The sequence below is a fragment of the Hippocampus zosterae genome, chromosome 5, assembly GCF_025434085.1.
Source record: "Hippocampus zosterae strain Florida chromosome 5, ASM2543408v3, whole genome shotgun sequence".
NCBI lineage: Eukaryota > Metazoa > Chordata > Actinopteri > Syngnathiformes > Syngnathidae > Hippocampus > Hippocampus zosterae.
In genome coordinates this window covers 25,764,273-25,783,709 of record NC_067455.1, presented here as the reverse complement: position 1 = coordinate 25,783,709, position 19,437 = coordinate 25,764,273, and the positions used below count along the sequence as shown (strand labels likewise).

Sequence of the window (19,437 nt, the reverse complement as noted above, 5' to 3'; positions counted from 1 at the left end):
AGGTTCCTTTGCCCCCTCGAGCCAGTGCCGCCACTCCTGCAAGGCGGTCACAACTGCCAACAGTTCACAGTTGCCCAAGTCGTAATTGGACTCGGCAGCACTGAGTCGATGGGAGAAGAAGGCGCAGGGATGCAGCTTCTGGTCGACCGGAGAACGTTGGGACAGCACCGCACCCACCCCTGAATCCGAGGCGTCCACCTCCACGATAAAAGGAAGATCAGGATCAGGATGTTGTAGTACGGGGGACTAGTAAACGCCGCCTTCAGGTTAGCGAACGCCGCATCCGCGGTCGGATCCCACTTAAATGGGATCTTGACGGACGTAAGGCGGGTTAAGGGAAGCGCCTTCTGGCTGTAACCGCGGATAAAACGTCTGTAGAAGTTGGCGAACCCCAAAAAGCGCTGCAGTTCCTTGCGATTGGTAGGAACCGGCCAATTAGTGACCGCACGCATCTTAATGGGGTCCGCTCGTAACCTGCCCTGTTCTATAATGAACCCCAGGAAGGAAATGACGGGGACATGGAATTCACACTTTTCTGCCTTGACGAAGAGCCGGTTTTCCAGTAGACGTTGTAGCACCAGCCTAACGTGTTGCTGGTTCTCGTGTAATGACCGGGAAAAAATCAAAATATCGTCAAGATAAACGAAACAAAAAATGTTAATCATCCATCCATCCATCCATCATCTACCGCTTATCCGGGGCCGGGTCGCGGGGGCATCAGCTTTAGCAGGGAAGCCCAGACTTCCCTCTCCCTAGCTACTTCTTCCAGCTCTCCCCGGGGGATCCCGAGTCGTTCCCAGGCAAGCTGGGTGACATAGTCTCTCCAGCGTGTCCTGGGTCTTCCTCGGGGTCTCCTCCCGGTGGGACATGACCGGAACACCTCACCGGGGAGGCGCTCAGGAGGCATCCGAATCAGATGCCCAAGCCACCTCATCTGGCTCCTCTCGATGTGGAGGAGAAGCGGCTCGACTCTGAGCCCCCCCGGATGACTGAGCTTCTCACCTTATCTCTAAGGGAGAGCCCAGACACCCTGCGGAGAAAACTCATTTCAGCCGCTTGTATCCGGGATCTCGTTCTTTCGGTCACGACCCATAGCTCGTGACCATAGGTGAGGGTTGGGACGTAGATCGACCGGTAAATTGAGAGCTTCGCCCTTTGGCTCAGCTCCTTCTTCACCACGACAGACCGATACAACGTCCGCATCACAGCAGACGCTGCACCGATCCGCCTGTCGATCTCCCGCTCCCTCCTACCCCCACTCGTGAACAAGACCCCAAGATACTTGAACTCCTCCGCTTGGGGTAAGATCTCCTCCCCGACCCGGAAGGGGCACTCCACCCTTTTCCGACTGAGGACCATGGTTTCAGATTTGGAGGTGCTGATTTTCATCCCAACCGCTTCACACTCGGCTGAGAAACGCTCCAGTGAGAGTTGGAGAGCCCCGTTTGAAGGAGCCAACAGCACCACATCATCTGCAAAAAGTAGGAATGTAATACTGAGGCCCCCAAAACGGACCCCTTCAACGCTTCGGCTGCGCCTAGAAATTCTGTCCATAAAGGTTATGAACAGAATCGGCGACAAAGGGCAGCCTTGGCGGAGTCCTACCCCCACTGGAAACGATTCCGACTTACTGCCGGCAATGCGAACCAAACTCTGACATCGGTGGTATAGTGACCGAACAGCCCGTATCAGGGGGTTCGGTACCCCATACCCACGAAGCACCCCCCACAGAACTCCCCGAGGGACACGGTCAAACGCCTTCTCCAAGTCCACAAAACACATGTAGACTGGTTGGGCGAATTCCCACATACCCTCAAGGACCCTGCTAAGGGTGTAGAGCTGGTCCACTGTTCCACGGCCGGGACGAAAACCACACTGCTCCTCCTCAATCTGAGGCTCGACTTCCTGACGGACCCTCCTCTCCAGCACCCCTGAATAGACCTTACCATGGAGGCTGAGGAGTGTGATCCCTCTGTAGTTGGAACACACCCTCCGGTCCCCCTTTTTAAAAAGGGGGACTACCACCCCGGTCTGCCAATCCAGAGGCACTCTCCCTGTTGACCACGCGATGTTGCAGAGGCGTGTCAACCAGGACAGCCCCACAACATCCAGAGCCTTGAGGAACTCCGGGCGGATCTCATCCACCCCTGGGGCCTTGCCACCGAGGAGCTTTTTAACTACATCGGTGACTTCAACCACAGAGATAGGAGAGCCCACCTCAGAGTCCCCAGGCTCTGCTTCCTCCAAGGAAGGCGTGTTGGTGGAGTTGAGGAGGTCTTCGAAGTACTCTGCCCACCGGTTCACAACGTCCCGAGTCGAAGTCAGCAGCGCCCCATCCCCACTGTACACAGTGTTAGTGGTGCACTGCTTCCCCCTCCTGAGACGCCGGATGGTGAACCAGAATTTCCTCGAAGCCGTCCGGAAGTCGGCTTCCATGGCCTCACCGAACTCTTCCCACGCTCGGGTTTTTGCCTCGGCGACCACCGAAGCCGCGGTCCGCTTGGCCAGTCGATACCCGTCAGCTGTCTCTGGGGTCCCACAGGCCATAAAGGCTCGATAGGACTCCTTCTTCAGCTTGACGGCATCCCTTACTGCTGGTGTCCACCAGCGAGTACGGGGGTTGCCGCCACGACAGGCACCAACGACCTTACGGCCACAACTCAGATTGGCCGCCTCAACAATAGAGGCACGGAACATGGTCCACTCGGGCTCAATGTCCCCCGCCTCCCCCGGAACATGGGAAAAGCTCTGTCGGAGGTGGGAGTTGAAACTCCTTCTGACAGGGGATTCCGCCAGACGCTCCCAACAAACCCTCACTATACGTTTGGGTCTGCCAGGACGGACCGGCATCTTCCCCCACCATCGGAGCCTACTCACCACCAGATGGTGATCAGTTGACAGCTCCGCCCCTCTCTTCACCCGAGTGTCCAGAACATGCGGCCGCAAATCCGATGATACAACTACAAAGTCGATCATCGAACTGCGGCCTAGGGTGTCCTGGTGCCAAGTGCACATATGGACACCCTTATGTTTGAACAAGGTGTTCGTTATGGACAATCCGTGACGAGCACAGAAGTCCAATAACAAAACACCACTCGGGTTCTGATCGGGGGGGCCGTTCCTCCCAATTACGCCCCTCCAGGTATCACTGTCATTGCCCACGTGAGCATTGAAGTCCCCCAGCAGAACAATGGAGTCCCCAGCAGGAGTACTCTCCAGCACACCCTCCAAGGACTCCAAAAAGGGTGGGTATGCTGAGCTGCTGTTTGGTGCATATGCACAAACAACAGTCAGGACCCGTCCACCCACCCGAAGGCGGAGGGAGGCAACCCTCTCGTCTACCGGTGTGAACCCCAATGTACAGGCACTGAGCCGGGGGGCAATGAGTATGCCCACACCTGCTCTGCGCCTCTCACCGTGAGCAACTCCAGAGTGGAAGAGAGTCCAACCCCTCTCGAGAGAACTGGTACCAGAACCCAGGCTGTGTGTGGAGGCAAGTCCGACTATATCCAGTCGGAAATTCTCTGCCTCACACACCAGCTCGGGCTCCTTCCCTGCCAGAGAGGTGACATTCCATGTCCCAAGAGCTAGCTTCTGCAGCCGAGGATCGGACCGCCAGGGTCCCCGCCTTTGGCTGCCGCTCAGCTCACATTGCACCCGACCCCTTTGGCCCCTCTCATGGGTGGTGAGCCCATGGGAAGGGGGACCCACGTTGCCTCTTCGGGCTGTGCCCGGCCGGGCCCCATGGGTGTAAGCCCGGCCACCAGGCGCCTGCCAACGAGCCCCACCTCCAGGCCTGGCTCCAGAGGGGGGCCCCGGTGACCCGCGTCCGGGCAAGGGAAACCTAGATCCATTTATTTTTATCATCATTGGGGTCTTTTGAGCTGTGCTTTGTCTGGCCCCTCACCTAGAACCTGTTTGCCATGGGTGACCCTGCCAGGGGCATAAAGCCCCAGACAACTTAGCTTCTAGGATCATTGGGACACACAAACCCCTCCACCACGGTAAGGTGACGACTCACGGAGGGGAATGTTAATCATGTCCCTTAAAATGTCGTTCATCAGGTTCTGGAATACGGCAGGAGCGTTTGTCAGTCCAAAAGGCATAACCAGGTATTCAAAATGGACCAGAGGGGTCTTAAAAGCGGTTTTCCATTTGTCACCCTCCCGGATGCGAATCAAATGGTAAGCGCTGCGCAAGTCTAGTTGTGAGAAGACGGTGGCCGATTGCAGTGGGGCGAAGGCGGAGTCTAACAAGGGTAGGGGGTGTCTATTCTTGATTGTGATTTCATTTAATCCCCGATAGTCTACGCAGGGTCGCAGGGTCTTATCTTTCTTCCCCACGAAGAAAAAACCCGCCCCTAACGGTGAACGTGATGGTCTAATGAGACCTGCAGCGAGCAAGCTGTTGAATCACTCCGTCAACGCCTCGCGCTCGGGTTGGGATACCTGATACAGCCGCGAGGTCGGCAACGGAGCGCCCGCCTGCAGGTCTATAGCGCAATCGTAGGGGCGGTGTGGGGGCAAGGAGCGCGCGCGATCCTCGCTGAATACTTCCCTAAGATCCCGATAGCACTCCGGCACTCCGTCAAGGCAGATCTCCTCAGGGGGCGTGACGCGTTCGTGCTTCCGGACGGCTGATTGTAAACAGTGCTGATAACAATACTGGCTCCAGCTATCTATTGCTGGGCGCGCCCAGGAAATCACGGGGTTATGTGTCTTAAGCCAGGGTAATCCGAGGATGATCGGAGCGTTGCGGGACCGCATTACGTAAAACCGGCGATGCTCGATATGATTGCCGGAGAGTAGAAGTTTTAGCGGCTCCGTTCTATGCGTTACTACCGCCAGGAGACGCCCATCAAGATCACGAACCCGCTTCTTATCGATCAATTCTTCCAAAAAAACAACCCAGCTCGGACGCGAGATTGGTGTCCATTAAACAGTCATCCGCTCCTGAGTCTACCAGGGCCCGAACCCGCCTTGACCGGGACCCACCAAATATCTCCCCCTCGAGCTCAAGTCTGTTGGGGTGTCCTGGTCGCGTGTCGACTCGCCTAGACTCGGGGGGTGACGCGCGGGGTCCTGACTCACAGTTCTCGGGGTGGACATGGAATGACGACCCCGGATAGCTGGTTGCGGCGTGAGGAGATGGTTGGACGCTGTCAGTCGTAGCACGATCGTTGAGACGGCGCCTTCTTTCCTCCGCACCAACGTCCTTGCCGCCCAGCTGCATCGGTTCCTCCGTGGGTGCTGTCTCCCGGACTCCGGAGTGGTCACCGAGCCCCGCTGCCCGGAGTGCCCCACGATGTTCCTCACGGTACGCGGTGCGTCGAAACGGAAACCGATCACCTCCACGCTCCCGGCTTCGCTCCCTCAGGCGATTGTCCATGAGGAGGGAGAGGTCGATCAGCTCCTCCAGATCGGTGCTGTGGTCGCGGGTCGCCAGCTCGTCCTTGAGTTGCGAGTTCAGGCCCCGGCGAAACAGTCCACACAGTGCTCGATCGTCGTATCCACTTTGTGCGGCCAGGATCCGGAAGTCAATGGAGTATCCGCGACCGATCGCTTTCCCGGGTGGAGGGCGAGTAGCCGACCCTCTGCCTCTCTGCCCCGCACGGGATGGTGGAACACCCGACGAAATGCTGCCACAAAATCAGGGAACGACGAACGGAGATTCGGCTTTGCGTCACTGGTCGCAATCGCCCATGACGCCGCCGGACCTGTCAACAGACTCATAACATAAGCCACCTTGGCGGCGTCATTAGCGTAGGCAGACGGCTGTTGGTCAAATATGAGAGAGCACTGGTGTAGGAAGTGTCCACACTGCCCGTGCTCACCCCCGTAACGAGGGGGGTGTGGAAGCGATGGCTCCCTCGACATAGTGGGATATGAGGAGGGCGCTTCCGGGGTGGTTGGACGAACCCCGGGGTGAGGTGGTCTCCGTTCCTCCACCCGAACTAAGCGAGGTCCGAAACCATCGAACCGATGAGCCAGCATGGAGACCGCGCCGCGGAGTTCCGAAATGGCTTGGCCGTGCTGACTCATCTGTTGCTCTTGTCGGGAAAGAGCGGACAATATCTTTTCGATGTCTGCGGGATCCATGGTGGCCGGAGAATTCTGTCACGTTCTGCCCGAGGCGATGAACAGATCGCCTCGTACAGAACAAAATAAATGGGTGGATTCCCAGTAAAGCAGACACGGAAAGATCTTGTCAGAAAAACAAAAGAGTCTTTAATGACTAACAGAAAAAGCCCGACAGGGAAACGGTAACAAAAAGCGCTGGTCAAATAAGGACCAGAAAATAAGGAAACAACCGAAAACGCTCGCTGAAAAAACAAAGTGCGAGGAAGTACTGTTTAGGTAATATATAAGTATGCAATTTAGAGACTAACGCGAATAACAAGAGTGATGGCCGCAAGGCAAGAAGGCAACGAGTAATCTACATTCGAGGAAATAGCACGCGAGAACAATGGCACGGCGTGGAATTCTCCGGCAGTGAGTGGACTGCCGGAGCCTCTTAATAAAGGTAGATAATCAGCCCGAAATTATGGACAGGTGTGCAGTTGGCGGGGGGAAAAGCCCGCCACCTGCTGGCGGGCACGGGACGTGACAAAAACAAGAAGTATCATTATTGTAAAACCTTTTACAAATAAAAAGTCAACTGATTGCTTTAATATTGATATGACAATAATAAAACAGATAATAGAATATGTAGAGCAACCTTTCACGCACATATGCAACCTGTCATTCAAAGCTGGTATTGCTAAAGTTATTCCAATTTATAAAAAAAATTAAAAAAACACTTACCGTATTTTCACGACTATTCGACGCACCGTACGGTTGGGTGCAGTCTCATTAATGGGTGACATTTCTGTATTTTACACATACACAGGACGCACTGTACTAATGGGCGCAGTTTTACAGTGGTAAAACATACGCTTAAACATACGGCATGCATGCATGCTAACACGTTCGCTAACACGTTAGCTTGAAGCATACACTGAAGCTCGAAGCTAAAACACGTTTTTAAAAAGGCAACGAAAGCAGAACTGAGTTCGGGTGTATTTTATTTACAAGGTACTCACGTTTTTTGCTCAATCATCACTCAGAAAGCCATCAAAGTCGTCATCTTCTGTGTCCGAATTGAACAATTGTGCAAGTATCGGTAATCCATCCAAACCGCCGGGTTCCCTCTCGTCGTCATGTGGCTCCACAGAAATGATGCCGGCTTTGCCAAAAGCTCGCGAACAACTGTACTAGCAGATACGTTCGTCCAAGCAGCCACAATCCATTCACAGATTGTGGCGTAACTAGCCCGGCGCTGCCTCCCTCCCACTCACTCCCAAGATGTGTTCGCCATCGATCATCCATTTTTCCCATGCCGCTCGCAACTTCACTTTGAACGCCCGGTTGATCCCGATGTCCAGCGGTTGGAGTTCTTTAGTCAAGCCTCCGGGAATGACGGCAAGAGTTCATTTGCTTGACTTTGTTTTTCACCGCTGGTGTGAGATGGGCACGCATGGAGTCGCAAATCAAGAGTGACGGCGAGGCATGGAAAAAGCCATCCGGTCTCTTAACATACACCTCACTTAGCCACTCTCTCATCTTCTCCTCGTCCATCCAGCCCTTTTGGTTTGCTTTCACGATGACGCCGGCTGGAAACTTTTCTTTCGGCAGCGTCTTTCGCTTGAAAATCACCATAGGTGGCAGTCTCTGTCCGTTGGCATGACAACCAAGAACGACAGTAAAAGCTGACTTCTCGTGCCCCGTTGTGCATATTGCAACCGTGTTGGTCCCCTTCTTCTCCACAGTGTGGTTCACCGGGATCCCGAAAGTCATCGGGACCTCGTCCATGTTGGTAATGTGGTTAGGCTGGATGCGTTTGTCGACAATCTTCTTACTGTAGTAGGTGCGGAAAACGGCCAGCTTTTCTTTGTAGTCCGCTGGAAGTTGCTGAGCCACGGTCGTCTTCACTCTCACGGATAGATGGCGCCGTTTCATAAAGCGAAAGCACCAAGACGGACCTCCTTGAAAATGTTCAATTTTCAATTCTTCGGCTAACGTTTTCGCCCTTACTCGAATGGTGACAGTGGAGACGCTTCTGCCGGCTGCTCTTTGATCAAGAATCCACCGCTCCAGTTGGTCTTTCAACTCGGGCCACCTTGCCTTATTTCCACGGAAACTCCGCTTCGTCTTTTTGACTTGGCGAAGCTCGTTCTCCTGCTTCCTCCATTTGCGAACCATGGATTCGTTGACATTAAATTCTCTGGCGGCTGCTCGATTCCCATGTTTTACTGCATAACCGATGGCTTGGAGTTTGAATTGCGCTTCGTAGGCGTGTTTCTTTGTGGAATTCATTTTCGGGGGTTCTTGGAAACCAAAACCGAAGTTGTTTTGCAATAATGCACATACTCACATTTTATACAGGTGCTGGTACCTGCTAGAGACGTGCCTTTAGCGTCCACTTACACGCCCACCCTTCACTCATTGCCGGAACCACCCCCTGCGTGCCTGTCCTCACTCACGTCCACCTCTCTTCATATATTTACATATATGTGCACGGATGCGCTTCACTGATTGGCCGACCTCTTCTCCGCATGCGCGCGTGTCGTCACTCACGTACACATTTTCTCTCTCTCCATAATTTACATATAAGTGCACGGACGCGCTTCACTGATTGGCCGACCTCTTCTCCGCATGCGTCAATGGCAGTGTTATGTCTCGGATAAACCGAGTTTGGGGGATCCAAAAAAGCGTAGACAAAAACAAGGTCTCCGTAGGAAAAAAAGACAATTTAATGTCTCGATCGCACCGAAATAAGGCGAGAACGTAAAGCGCTGGTTCACAATAAGGACCAGGAGGCAAATCCAAACAAGTAACAAAAAGTGCTTGCACAAAAGAGCAAGGAAGAGAAATAAAAACCGCAAACTACGAACGAAAAACAATGTAACACTATGTAGTCACCCTAGGTGCAGCTACTAGTGGCACCCTTCTATTAAGTTGTCAGTCAATTTATAAAATCTATTTGAGTTAGGATGCACTACATAAGGTCACAGTGAGATTGGCAACAGCAGACTCTAGTTAGAGTCAAGGAGAAACCTCCAACAGGAAGAAGACACATTGACTGAGGTTTTTATAAAAAAATATATTGAGTGAATATTTACAATAGGAGTAGTTGGGGAAACTGCAACAGACTGCATAAAGAATAACAAGGAAAAAAACATACATATATTGTACAGGTAGAGGATCAAGGACAAGTTTTCATTTATCGTTCTTCGTTTCGACCCGCCTGGGAAAGTGCGAGAATGTTCTGTCTCTCTCGCTAACGGGTCCTCGCTCCAAACGCTGCGGTGCGTTCATTGTCCCTCGGAAACAGCAGTATTACAAACAAATATCACCCTACAGAAACTAACAATAAAATAACAGTCTTATCAAGGCTGGGTTACAACTAGTAAACGCTAGTGATGGGTCCAGCGACACCGATGCGTTGATGCATGCGCCGGGCTCACAGAGCAAACCACGTGTCGGTGCATGTGCCGCTTCATTACGTCACGTGATTGACACATGAACTGCACCGGCGCAGTTTAGACTGCATCGGCTGCATTGACACAGTCCAGGCTGCTAATTGACACATCGGCTGCGTTGACACAGTCCAGGCTGCTAATTGACACGTGAACTGCACCGGTGCAGTTTAGACTGCATCTGCTGCTTGGAACAGTCCAAGCTGCGGCACTTAGTCAAGGGGGCGTCGACTCAGTGCAGGGGGCGTTTACGCAGCAAAAGCCCGCACTGTGTATCCTAAGGAAGTGCATCTGGCGACACGATGCCGATTGCCGAAACAAGCTCGACCCCACCCTCGCTCGAATAAAAATATATGTTTGAGCAATACGGAAAACACACTGATTATCAGAAAAAATGTGTCCGTCTGACTTCTAGCGTCATGCCGGCTGTCATATAGTAGGCTATTATTATATGAGAAGTGTTTTATGAACGTTTGTGAAAAAATTGTGAAGACAAAGCCCACAAGCATCCTCATTCACATGAATTTCACATTATTGAAACACATTGAATGATACAATATGAATGCATGGATGTGAATGATATTGTCAAGGGTCAATGTCATCTTTATTGTCAAATATGCTTTATGTATGACATGCAGCATAGATGAAATTTCTTCCTCTCAATCCTCAGTGCATACATGCATGTAAACATACTGTGCATTAAACACACGCAGCTAAGAAAGGATAGCAGCTATATAAAAAAAGACGTAATCTGAACATTATAGACAATATAAAGAGCATAAACAACAACATAAACAATGGCGCTTGTGGCTACACTGAGCTTTTAACTCATTCAGTACCAGTCATTGAGTAGAGTGAGGTCGTGCATTGTATACACGTCATCATCAAATCAGTTTGGTCAGTCTGTCAAGTGGGTTGGCTGCAGGGATTTTGAAGGTCCAGCAGGTGGCAGTGGTCAGCGACACAGTATCGGTAGAGTATCAACACAGTGTGTCATTGTGTCGACACGCCTCATGAGGCCTCATGGACCCATTTGTGTACTACACGCACAAAAGCCAGATCATCAAAACAAAACAGTACTTACTCAAAAATGGGTACCGAGAACTATAACGCGAAATCACGACGAGGTCAAAAGCCAATAAGTCAAAGAACAGCGAAGACAGCAATGCCATCGAACAATACTCCCACAACAGGTGTAGGACGGTGGAGTCCTTAAATAGTGCATCTATACATTACAGATTGGCAGCAGGTGCGCTAGTAAGACCGCTCATGCCACCTGCTGGCCAGACCGCAAAACCGAAACGTGACAGGCCGTTCTAGAGTTTGTGGAAGCAATAGCCACTAATATAGACAACAAAGAATTTACTGTTGGGGTTTTCCTAGATCTAAAAAAAGCTTTTGACACAATAGATCACAGTATATTATTGAAAAAACTAGAAAGATATGGCATTAGAGGGTGTAGCTTATAAATGGATAAAAAGTTATTTAGAAAACAGATATCTGTACTGCAGCTCAACAATAAAAAAACCGAAACAACTGAAAATCACTCATGGGGTTCCTCACAGGTCAGTGCTTGGTCCAAAACTATTCATCTTATATATAAATTATGTCTGCAAGGTCTCAAAACAATTGAAATGTGTCCTATTTGCTGATGATACAACTTTCTACTGTTCTGGAATAAATCTGAAACAGCTCCTGACAACCGTAGAAAACGAATTAAACAAATTAAATCACTGGTTCGACAGAAATACTTTGTCACTTAAAATCGAAGTTAATTGTTTTTGGCACAAGACCAATCAAACACCAAGCTAAAATTATGGTAAACTCAATTGAGATAGAAAGAGCGTATGAAACCAAGTTTCTCGGATTTGTAATAGACTCAAAACTATGTTGGAACGATAACGTAAAACGAAAAATAGCCAAAACCATAGGGATCCTCTACAAAACCAAGGAGGTTTTCCGGGGCAAGGCCAAGGCCAAGGACTGATTTTGAAGCTGAGGCCTTGCCGAGGCATGTATAAAACCATGCTATCATACCACTTGGCAGGTCATGATTAGCAACACCCCTTCATCATAACCCCTTGCACTCCCTAACACTTGAATGAAGTGTTTTAATTCAAAGCGTAAAACAGTCAGGGTATGTGTTATTTATACTGAGAAAAACAAAAATAAAAGCATATGATATACATTAATTAATGTTTTAGTGTAGTAGTTTCTTAATATGAAGTAAATCAACACTCAACAGGCATGACATGGCACGGAAGACAAGTTGAGAAATGACTTTGCATAGAAGTCAATCACTGAGTGCAGAAAAAGCGGTAATCTCTGCAGTGATAATTTTACAGTTTACCGGCAGCGAGTCCCAGGGACTCGCTGATCAGAAAAGTATGAGTCCCATTATGCATTGAGAGAGTTCCAAATTTCGAATTCTGAAATGGTCTATTTATTCAATTGCATATGATAATAAAACAAACAACAACATATACACACAATTATAAACAAATACTGCAAATTTTTTAATAATTCAGTAGCATGCCTGAGGATGTCAGAAATTCAGGGTAACCGTTTTTCGGTTCCGTCGGATTACCCAATGGGAAACCACGGTAACTAATGTTGGGTTCCGTAAAAGTTCATCATGGGAACCCATTTTTCTATTTTGACTGATATTCAGAATCAAGAATTCTGACACTCAAAAGTACAATGTTTCAAGTCAACAGTATTTAGAGCACTTGCAAACAGCCATCGCTGCATACAAAGTGCTGTACATGGAGCGATTTAACATACACAATAAACAGTAAGACGAATCGGTAATAAAGGCGGTAGAAAGCACCAAGCAGTAAAATCAAGAACAAATCTAATTCATGCTGAGTCGAACGCCAAAGAATACAAGTGAGTTTTGAGGAGGCCTTTAAAGATGGGCAGCGAGGAGGCTTGCCGAATGTTCAGTGGGAGGTCATTCCAGAGAGAGGGACCAGCAACAGAAAAGGCTCGATCCCCTCTGAGCCTCAGTTTAGTTCTTGGTACAGTGCACTCCGCTTAATAGAACACCGGTTAATAGAGTAATCCGCTTAATAGAGCAAAAGGCTCTGGAACAGATTTGCCTAATGCAATTTCCTATAAAGATACTCCGCTTAGTAGAACAGATCTCCGCTTAATAGAACAGGCCGTAAGCAATGAACATTGTAAACTAGTGGTTTTCGAAGTGTAGCTATCGCGATACTGTACCACTATCGCGAGAAAACGCGGTAGTTCTAGCCGTATACAGTAACAGGTAGCACGCGTCACTCCACACATAGACACACGCACGTCACAATGGCTTCAACTTCATTCAAGAGACGAGGGCTATCACCTGCGGATAAGGACATACTCAGACGATACGATGCATTGCCGGATTCTCAGAAGGTACGCCCGCGGTTTCCAGGACTTCCCTCTTATCCAGCGCATTGAGAGGGAAGTCAACCGCAAAATTACGGACTCCTGTTTCCAGACAAAAGTAACAAAATTTTTCTCGTGATTTGAGATGTTTGACTGAAGTTGATTAAAGTTGTTGTTTGATTAAAGATATGGACGTCCACAGTCGAAATATCTCTTCTAACTCGTCAGCAGGGGGTTTTCTGCGTGCATAACTTGGTCGTCGACGTGTCTGAAGGTGTACCTAATAAAGTGTCTCCGGTTAATAGAAACCCCGCTTAGTAGAACAGAAGCGCTTCGGCCCAATGGTGTTCTATTAAGCGGAGTGCACTGTACTTCTAACAAAGACTGGTCCACAGACCTGAGGCGCCGGGCAGGTGTGTGGGGGCGGATGAGCTCAGAGAGGTAAGGTGGCGCGAGATTATTCAGAGATTTGAAAACAAAGAGGAGGATCTTGAAAATAACTCTAGAATGAATGGGGAGCCAGTGAAGGGATGCCAGAGTAGGAGTTATATGCTCCCTCTTACGAGTAACAGTCAAGAGGCGAGCAGCGGCATTCTGGACCAGCTGAAGGCGCTTAATGGAGGACTGGCTGACTCCAAAGTACAGGGCATTGCAGTAATCCAGCCGGGATGTGACAAAGGCATGAATTACTGTCTCAAAGTGTTCATGTGAGAGGAGAGGTTTTATTTTGGCCAGCTGTCTAAGGTGAAAGAAGCTTGACTTAAAAACGGCACCAATTTGCCGATCGAGTTTGAAATCACTGTCCAGTTTAAGGCCCAAGTTTGAGACCGTTGATTTCAGATAAGGAGACAGGGGGCCCAAGTCTACAGGATGGAATGTACCAGGGCCACTGGGACCAAACAATATCACCTCCGTCTTCTTTTCGTTGAATTTCAAGAAATTTTGTGCCATCCGGGTTTTGATTTCTTCCAGACAGGATAGGAGTGGCCTTAATGAGAAGGCGTCTTTCTTGCTCAGTGGGACATAGATCTGGCAGTCATCTGCATAGCAAGAGTAAATGTTTGAAAACGATGCATTAATTACATCAGTAGCTGTGTACTCCAGGTTTATTCCAAAAAATAAATGGATCAAAAACTGGTGTACTCATGTGGCATCATCAGAGTATTTTTTCCAATCTCACACTGCAAAGATTAATTTACTGGTAATCATTAATACAGGTAAGTATTGATGTGGCTTGACATCCTTTTCCCAAGACGATGAATGTGTAATCTACTATCAATTTGACGAAAGAATTTAACACACGTCATCATGAGTTCTACCAACAGTTAACATTAGCATTACTACACCTTGTGACGATTGCTTTATTCATAAAGTTACCATTCTACAACCAGTAAATTATAGAATAACCAATACTATTTTCATAATATTTTTCACAGCGATGAATCCTACAAATCTAATGACCAACTTGTCTCGTAATCGTGCCTGATTACGAGAGTTTAGTGATACACCCTTTGGACGATTCATACGAAAAATCAGCCTTGACCTTGGCCTCGGAGTCAAGTCCTTGGCCATGGCCTTGGCCTTGGGTTGCCGGTCCTTGGACACAACACTGATGTTCAGGGCGGCCCCGTAGTCCAGTGGTTAGCACGTCGACTTCACAGTGCAGAGGTACCGGGTTCAATTCCAGCTCTGGCCTCCCTGTGTGGAGTTTGCATGTTCTCCCCGGGCCTGCGTAGGTTTTCTCCGGGTACTCCAGTTTCCTTCCACGTTCCAAAAACATGCATGGCAGGCTGATTGAACACACTAAATTGTCCCTAGTTGTGAGTGTGAGTGCGCATGGTTGTTCGTCTCTGTGTGCCCTGCGATTGGCTAGCTACCGGTTCATGGTGTCCCCCGCCTACTGCCCAAAGAGGGCTAGGATAGGCTCTAGCACCACCCGGCCCTAGTGAGGATAAAACGGTTTGGAAAATGGATGGATGGATGGATTTGCATGTTCTCCCTGGGAATTTCTCTGTATAATCCTGCTTCCTTCCACTCACCAAAGAAATGCTTAGTAGTTTAATTGAGAACCTCTTTTTTTTGTCTATATGTGATTGGATGGATGGAAGGATTCCAACTAAATTTTGGACTTCCACTGTAACCCGTCTAAGTTTCAGACTTCTGAAGTTGCTGTTTTAGAATACATTTAGTATGTATTAGAAGTGAAATAGATTTCACATTTTGGGAGAAATAGGATTTCACAAGCTCAACAAGTTTGAGAGACATTTTTTATTATTGGTTGCAATTCTCCTCTATGCCCACTAGAGGAGTGTGAAACCCAATACAGTACATTAATCTTCATGAGAAAGTAGAAAGAAAGAAAACTTGACTTCACCCGACGTTGACATGAGCTTTAATCATGCGGCAATGGGAATTAATTTCCACCTACTTTTCTCTGGTAAATGCTTGTAAATTGTCCTCATATTTTTGCTTCCGTGCCGTTTCAGGCAGGTGTTTTGTCTTCAGAGAAAGTATTCATGAGATTTGCATCCTCATGTCAGGTGTGGATAGGACAGGTTTTGTTGCTGATCTCACAAATCATACCGGTAATATTTTCCGATGCCTGCTGAGAATGCAGATTATAAAACCTGTTGCCTCATATTCATCTCATCACTTATGCTTTGTCAAACTGAATTGTTAAACCACACAAATTACGCAGTTTCTCCTGTATCTTGCTGTATCAGCAAACCTCACTTGCTAATGTAATCCTTCTCAACACCAGAAGGTCTTCACATTTATTACAAACCTCATTTATCTGACTTCTGACTGCCAGATGTTTTAAGAGCCCCATTCAAAAGACATCTGTACCAACATTTTGAACAAATTATTCTTACAATCAGTTCACAATTACTTTTATACAGTCATTGGCAAAAGACAATCTTGAGCTGATTTTACCGGCATGTGGCGAACACCGTTTAAATCCAATATTCTGTGCATCTGCAGGGAGAGGAGCATGCAACAGGCATATGAGACTTTGCATTCTGAGATCACTCGTCTCCATTCAGAGGTGAGACACCAAAGAGGCCTGATTCGGAAGCTGAGACCATTGATCAGTGAGGCAAGACGAGGTGAGGTGTGTGTGCGTGCATGTTTGTATTATTCCCCCCCCCCCCCCCCCATTAACGATAATTGGACAATAACCGACAAAGAATGCTGTACTGGTTTCCCAGAACAATAATGAATATACGGTAGACAGTGGTTCTGAACAACAGCTGTTTATTTTTAAAGTGCTTCATACATCCTCTGTAAAACATTGCAGAACAATATTATGGGTTGATATTCAACAAGCTCGACTGTACATAAATCACAGGAGAAAATGGCAAATCATGTTTGCTTAATAGTATCTTAAGCTTTTCTTTAAAAAAAAGTAAACACTGTAAATACTATTAAATTAAGACAGCATCAAAATGTAATCTAAATTAAATATTTAAGAACAAATGTACTAGGGATGGGCAGTTTAAATGTTGGATGGGTACACAATTTTTCAACAGCACTACAATAATAGGACCGCACACTTCTTAACCAGATGTATGACAAAAATACAAACCTAAGTACAGAAGACTATCTTCATATATTGACATTTTCTAATGCATTTGAAAAGATGCCCTCTCAACTACAAAAGACAATCAGTGATTGTGTGTCCAAAAGAAAGAAAGCCATGGCTGAAAGGCTACTTGAGGCATGTATGCATAAATATTTTCAAGCCCATTTCACCACCACTCAAGAAGATTGACATCACTGTCCACCTCAGGTATTACCAGGTAGCTCTTAGATGTACTTTCAGTGGCACTGGCTGGTGAATCCACTTCTCTTGTGTCTTCTCTTGTTTAGTTTTATTTTTGTTTTTTTTGGAGGGGGGGGGTACTTCGGGGGGCATTTTGGGTGGCTCTGTTGTGTCATCATCCCCTGCTTCACACATTGCTGTGGTGCCCTGAGCTATTTAGGGACGTGGGGAAATGTGGTCTTACTTACTTGCCATGGCTAGTAGCTCAGTGGTGTTTGTGGATACATTTCTTCAACCTGGTCATATGTGAGAATAGTTGTTACGATTGTGTTATTGTCACTGTTTTATGTTGTGTTGTATTTATTTATTTATGATAAATGTTCTGTAAAAAATCAGCCCGGTAGTCGACTGGTTATCGCATAGGCCTCACAGTGCAGAGGTGCAGGGTTAGATTCCGTCTCCAGCCTTCCTGCGTGGAGTTTGCATGTGCTCCCTGTGCCGACTTGCGTTTCTCCAGGTACTCAGGTTTCCTGCCACATTCTAAAGACATGCGTGGCAGGTTTAATGGAACACTCTTAATTGTCCCAAGGTGTGAGTGTGAGCAAGGATGGTTGATTGTTGATGTGTGCCCTGCGATTCACTGGCAACCAGTTCAGGGTGCACCCCGTCTACTGCCCGAAGACAGCTGGGATAGGCTCCAGCAACGTCCCGCGACGCTTGTGAAGTTCAGCGGATCAGAAAATGGATGGATGTTTCACTAAATGAGTCCCAACAGAAGCATGTACTGCTCCAGGCCTGGAGGGCCTCTGCCCTGCCTGTTTTCCGGCTCTCCCGGGCTGCAACACACCTGCTTCAGATAGTAAGCTCATCAGCCAGCTCTGAAGCAGCATTAGAATATTCCTTATTATTTGAATCAGGCGTGTTGCTCATGGGAGAGCTGGAAAACAGGCAGGACAGTGGCCCTTGAGGACTGTACAAGAGGAAAGGTTCCCAGCCAACTGAAACCTAACCTAACCTAAGTCAGAATTTAACCAAAATCTCGACACACCTCCCAATCCCTGATCGTTGGAGACCACGCAAAATCAACCGACTTTAAAGAGGCTTTGTTTTCGGAAGTACAGTCAAACCTGGGTTTTCAAATGTCTCTGTTATCGACCAAATCCCCCCCACTGAACATTCGGCAAGCCTCCTCGCTGCCCATCTTTAAATCCCTCCTCAAAACTCACTTGTATTCTTTGGCGTTTGACTCAGCATGACTTAGATTTGCTATTGGTTTTACTGCTTGGTGCTTTCTACCGCCTTATTACTTATTACTTATTACTGATTCGTCTTACTGTTTATTGTATATGTTAAATCGCTCCATGTACAGCACTTTGTATGCAGCGATGGCTGTTTGAAAGTGCTCTATAAATACTGTTGACTTGACTTGACTTGACAAATCGGTTTTCGACCACAAATTTCGAGTTTTTTATGCCTCGGATTACGACTGAAATTCGACCAAACTTAGTGCACTTGAATGTGCCACTCGACTTCCTTACACGAGGAAGTGACGTTTCCTCGGGTTGACGAAGAAGTGATGCCTCCGTTGCGAGAAGACGTGTTCAATAAAGATTTTTTTTAAAAAGAAAGAGCGTCCATTGTGAGCAGACGTGTTCAAAGATCTTCCATTGCGTCCCAAAAACGCACATTACTTGGAACTGTGCGGCCCGCGGGAAAATTATGCGTCCAGGACCCGGGACGCAGAGGTAACGAGAAGGCTGCCATTGTGCGTCCATTTTGAGCAGAAGTTGAGCCTCAGATTGAGGAGGAGCAGTCTGGTTTTCGTCCCGGCCGTGGAACAGTGGACCAGCTCTACACCCTTAGCAGGGTCCTCGAGGGTATGTGGGAATTCGCCCAACCAGTCTACATGTGTTTTGTGGACTTGGAGAAGGCATTTGACCGTGTCCCTCGGGGAGTTCTGTGGGGGGTGCTTTGAGGGTATGGGGTACCGAACCCCCTGATACGGGCTGTTCGGTCACTATACCACCGATGTTTGTTTGGTTCGCATTGCCGGCAGTAAGTCGGAATCGTTTCCAGTGGGGGTAGGACTCCGCCAAGGCTGCCCTTTGTCGCCGATTCTGTTCATAACCTTTATGGACAGAATTTCTAAGCGCAGCCGAAGCGTTGAGGGGGTCCGTTTTGGGGGCCTCAATATTGCATCCCTACTTTTTGCAGATAATGTGGTGCTGTTGGCTCCTTCAAACAGGGCTCTCCAACTCTCACTGGAGCGTTTCGCAGCCGAGTGTGAAGCGGTTAGGATCAAGATCAGCACCTCCAAATCTGAAACCATGGTCCTCAGTCGGAAAAGGGTGGAGTGCCCCCTCCAGGTCGGGGAGGAGATCTTACCCCAAGTGGAGGAGTTCAAGTATCTTGGGGTCTTGTTCACGAGTGGGGGCAGGAGGGAGCGGGAGATCGACAGGCGGATCGGTGCAGCGTCTGCTGTGATGCGGCCGTTGTATCGGTCTGTCGTGGTGAAGAAGGAGCTGAGCCAAAGGGCGAAGCTCTCAATTTACCGGTCGATCTACGTTCCAACCCTCATCTATGGTCATGAGCTATGGGTCGTGACCGAAAGAATGAGATCCCGGTTACAAGCGGCCGAAATGAGTTTTCTCCGCAGGGTGTCCGGGCTCTCCCTTAGAGATAAGGTGAGAAGCTCGGTCATCCGGGAGGGGCTCAGAGTCGAGCCGCTTCTCCTCCACATCGAGAGGAGCCAGATGAGGTGGCTTGGGCATCTGATTCGGAT

The 19,437-nt window shown here is 48.5% G+C and overlaps 1 protein-coding gene across 3 annotated transcripts in view; it reads left to right on the top strand.

The window, feature by feature from the left end:
• Positions 1-19,437, top strand: part of azi2 (5-azacytidine induced 2) — a 72,627-nt gene that overhangs the window by 41,743 nt on the left and 11,447 nt on the right. For all 3 annotated transcript variants that reach the window (XM_052064792.1, XM_052064791.1, XM_052064790.1), the window contains one exon: positions 15,875-15,999. In XM_052064792.1, the coding sequence (XP_051920752.1) occupies positions 15,875-15,999 (125 nt within the window). The remainder of the gene's footprint in view (positions 1-15,874; positions 16,000-19,437) is intronic.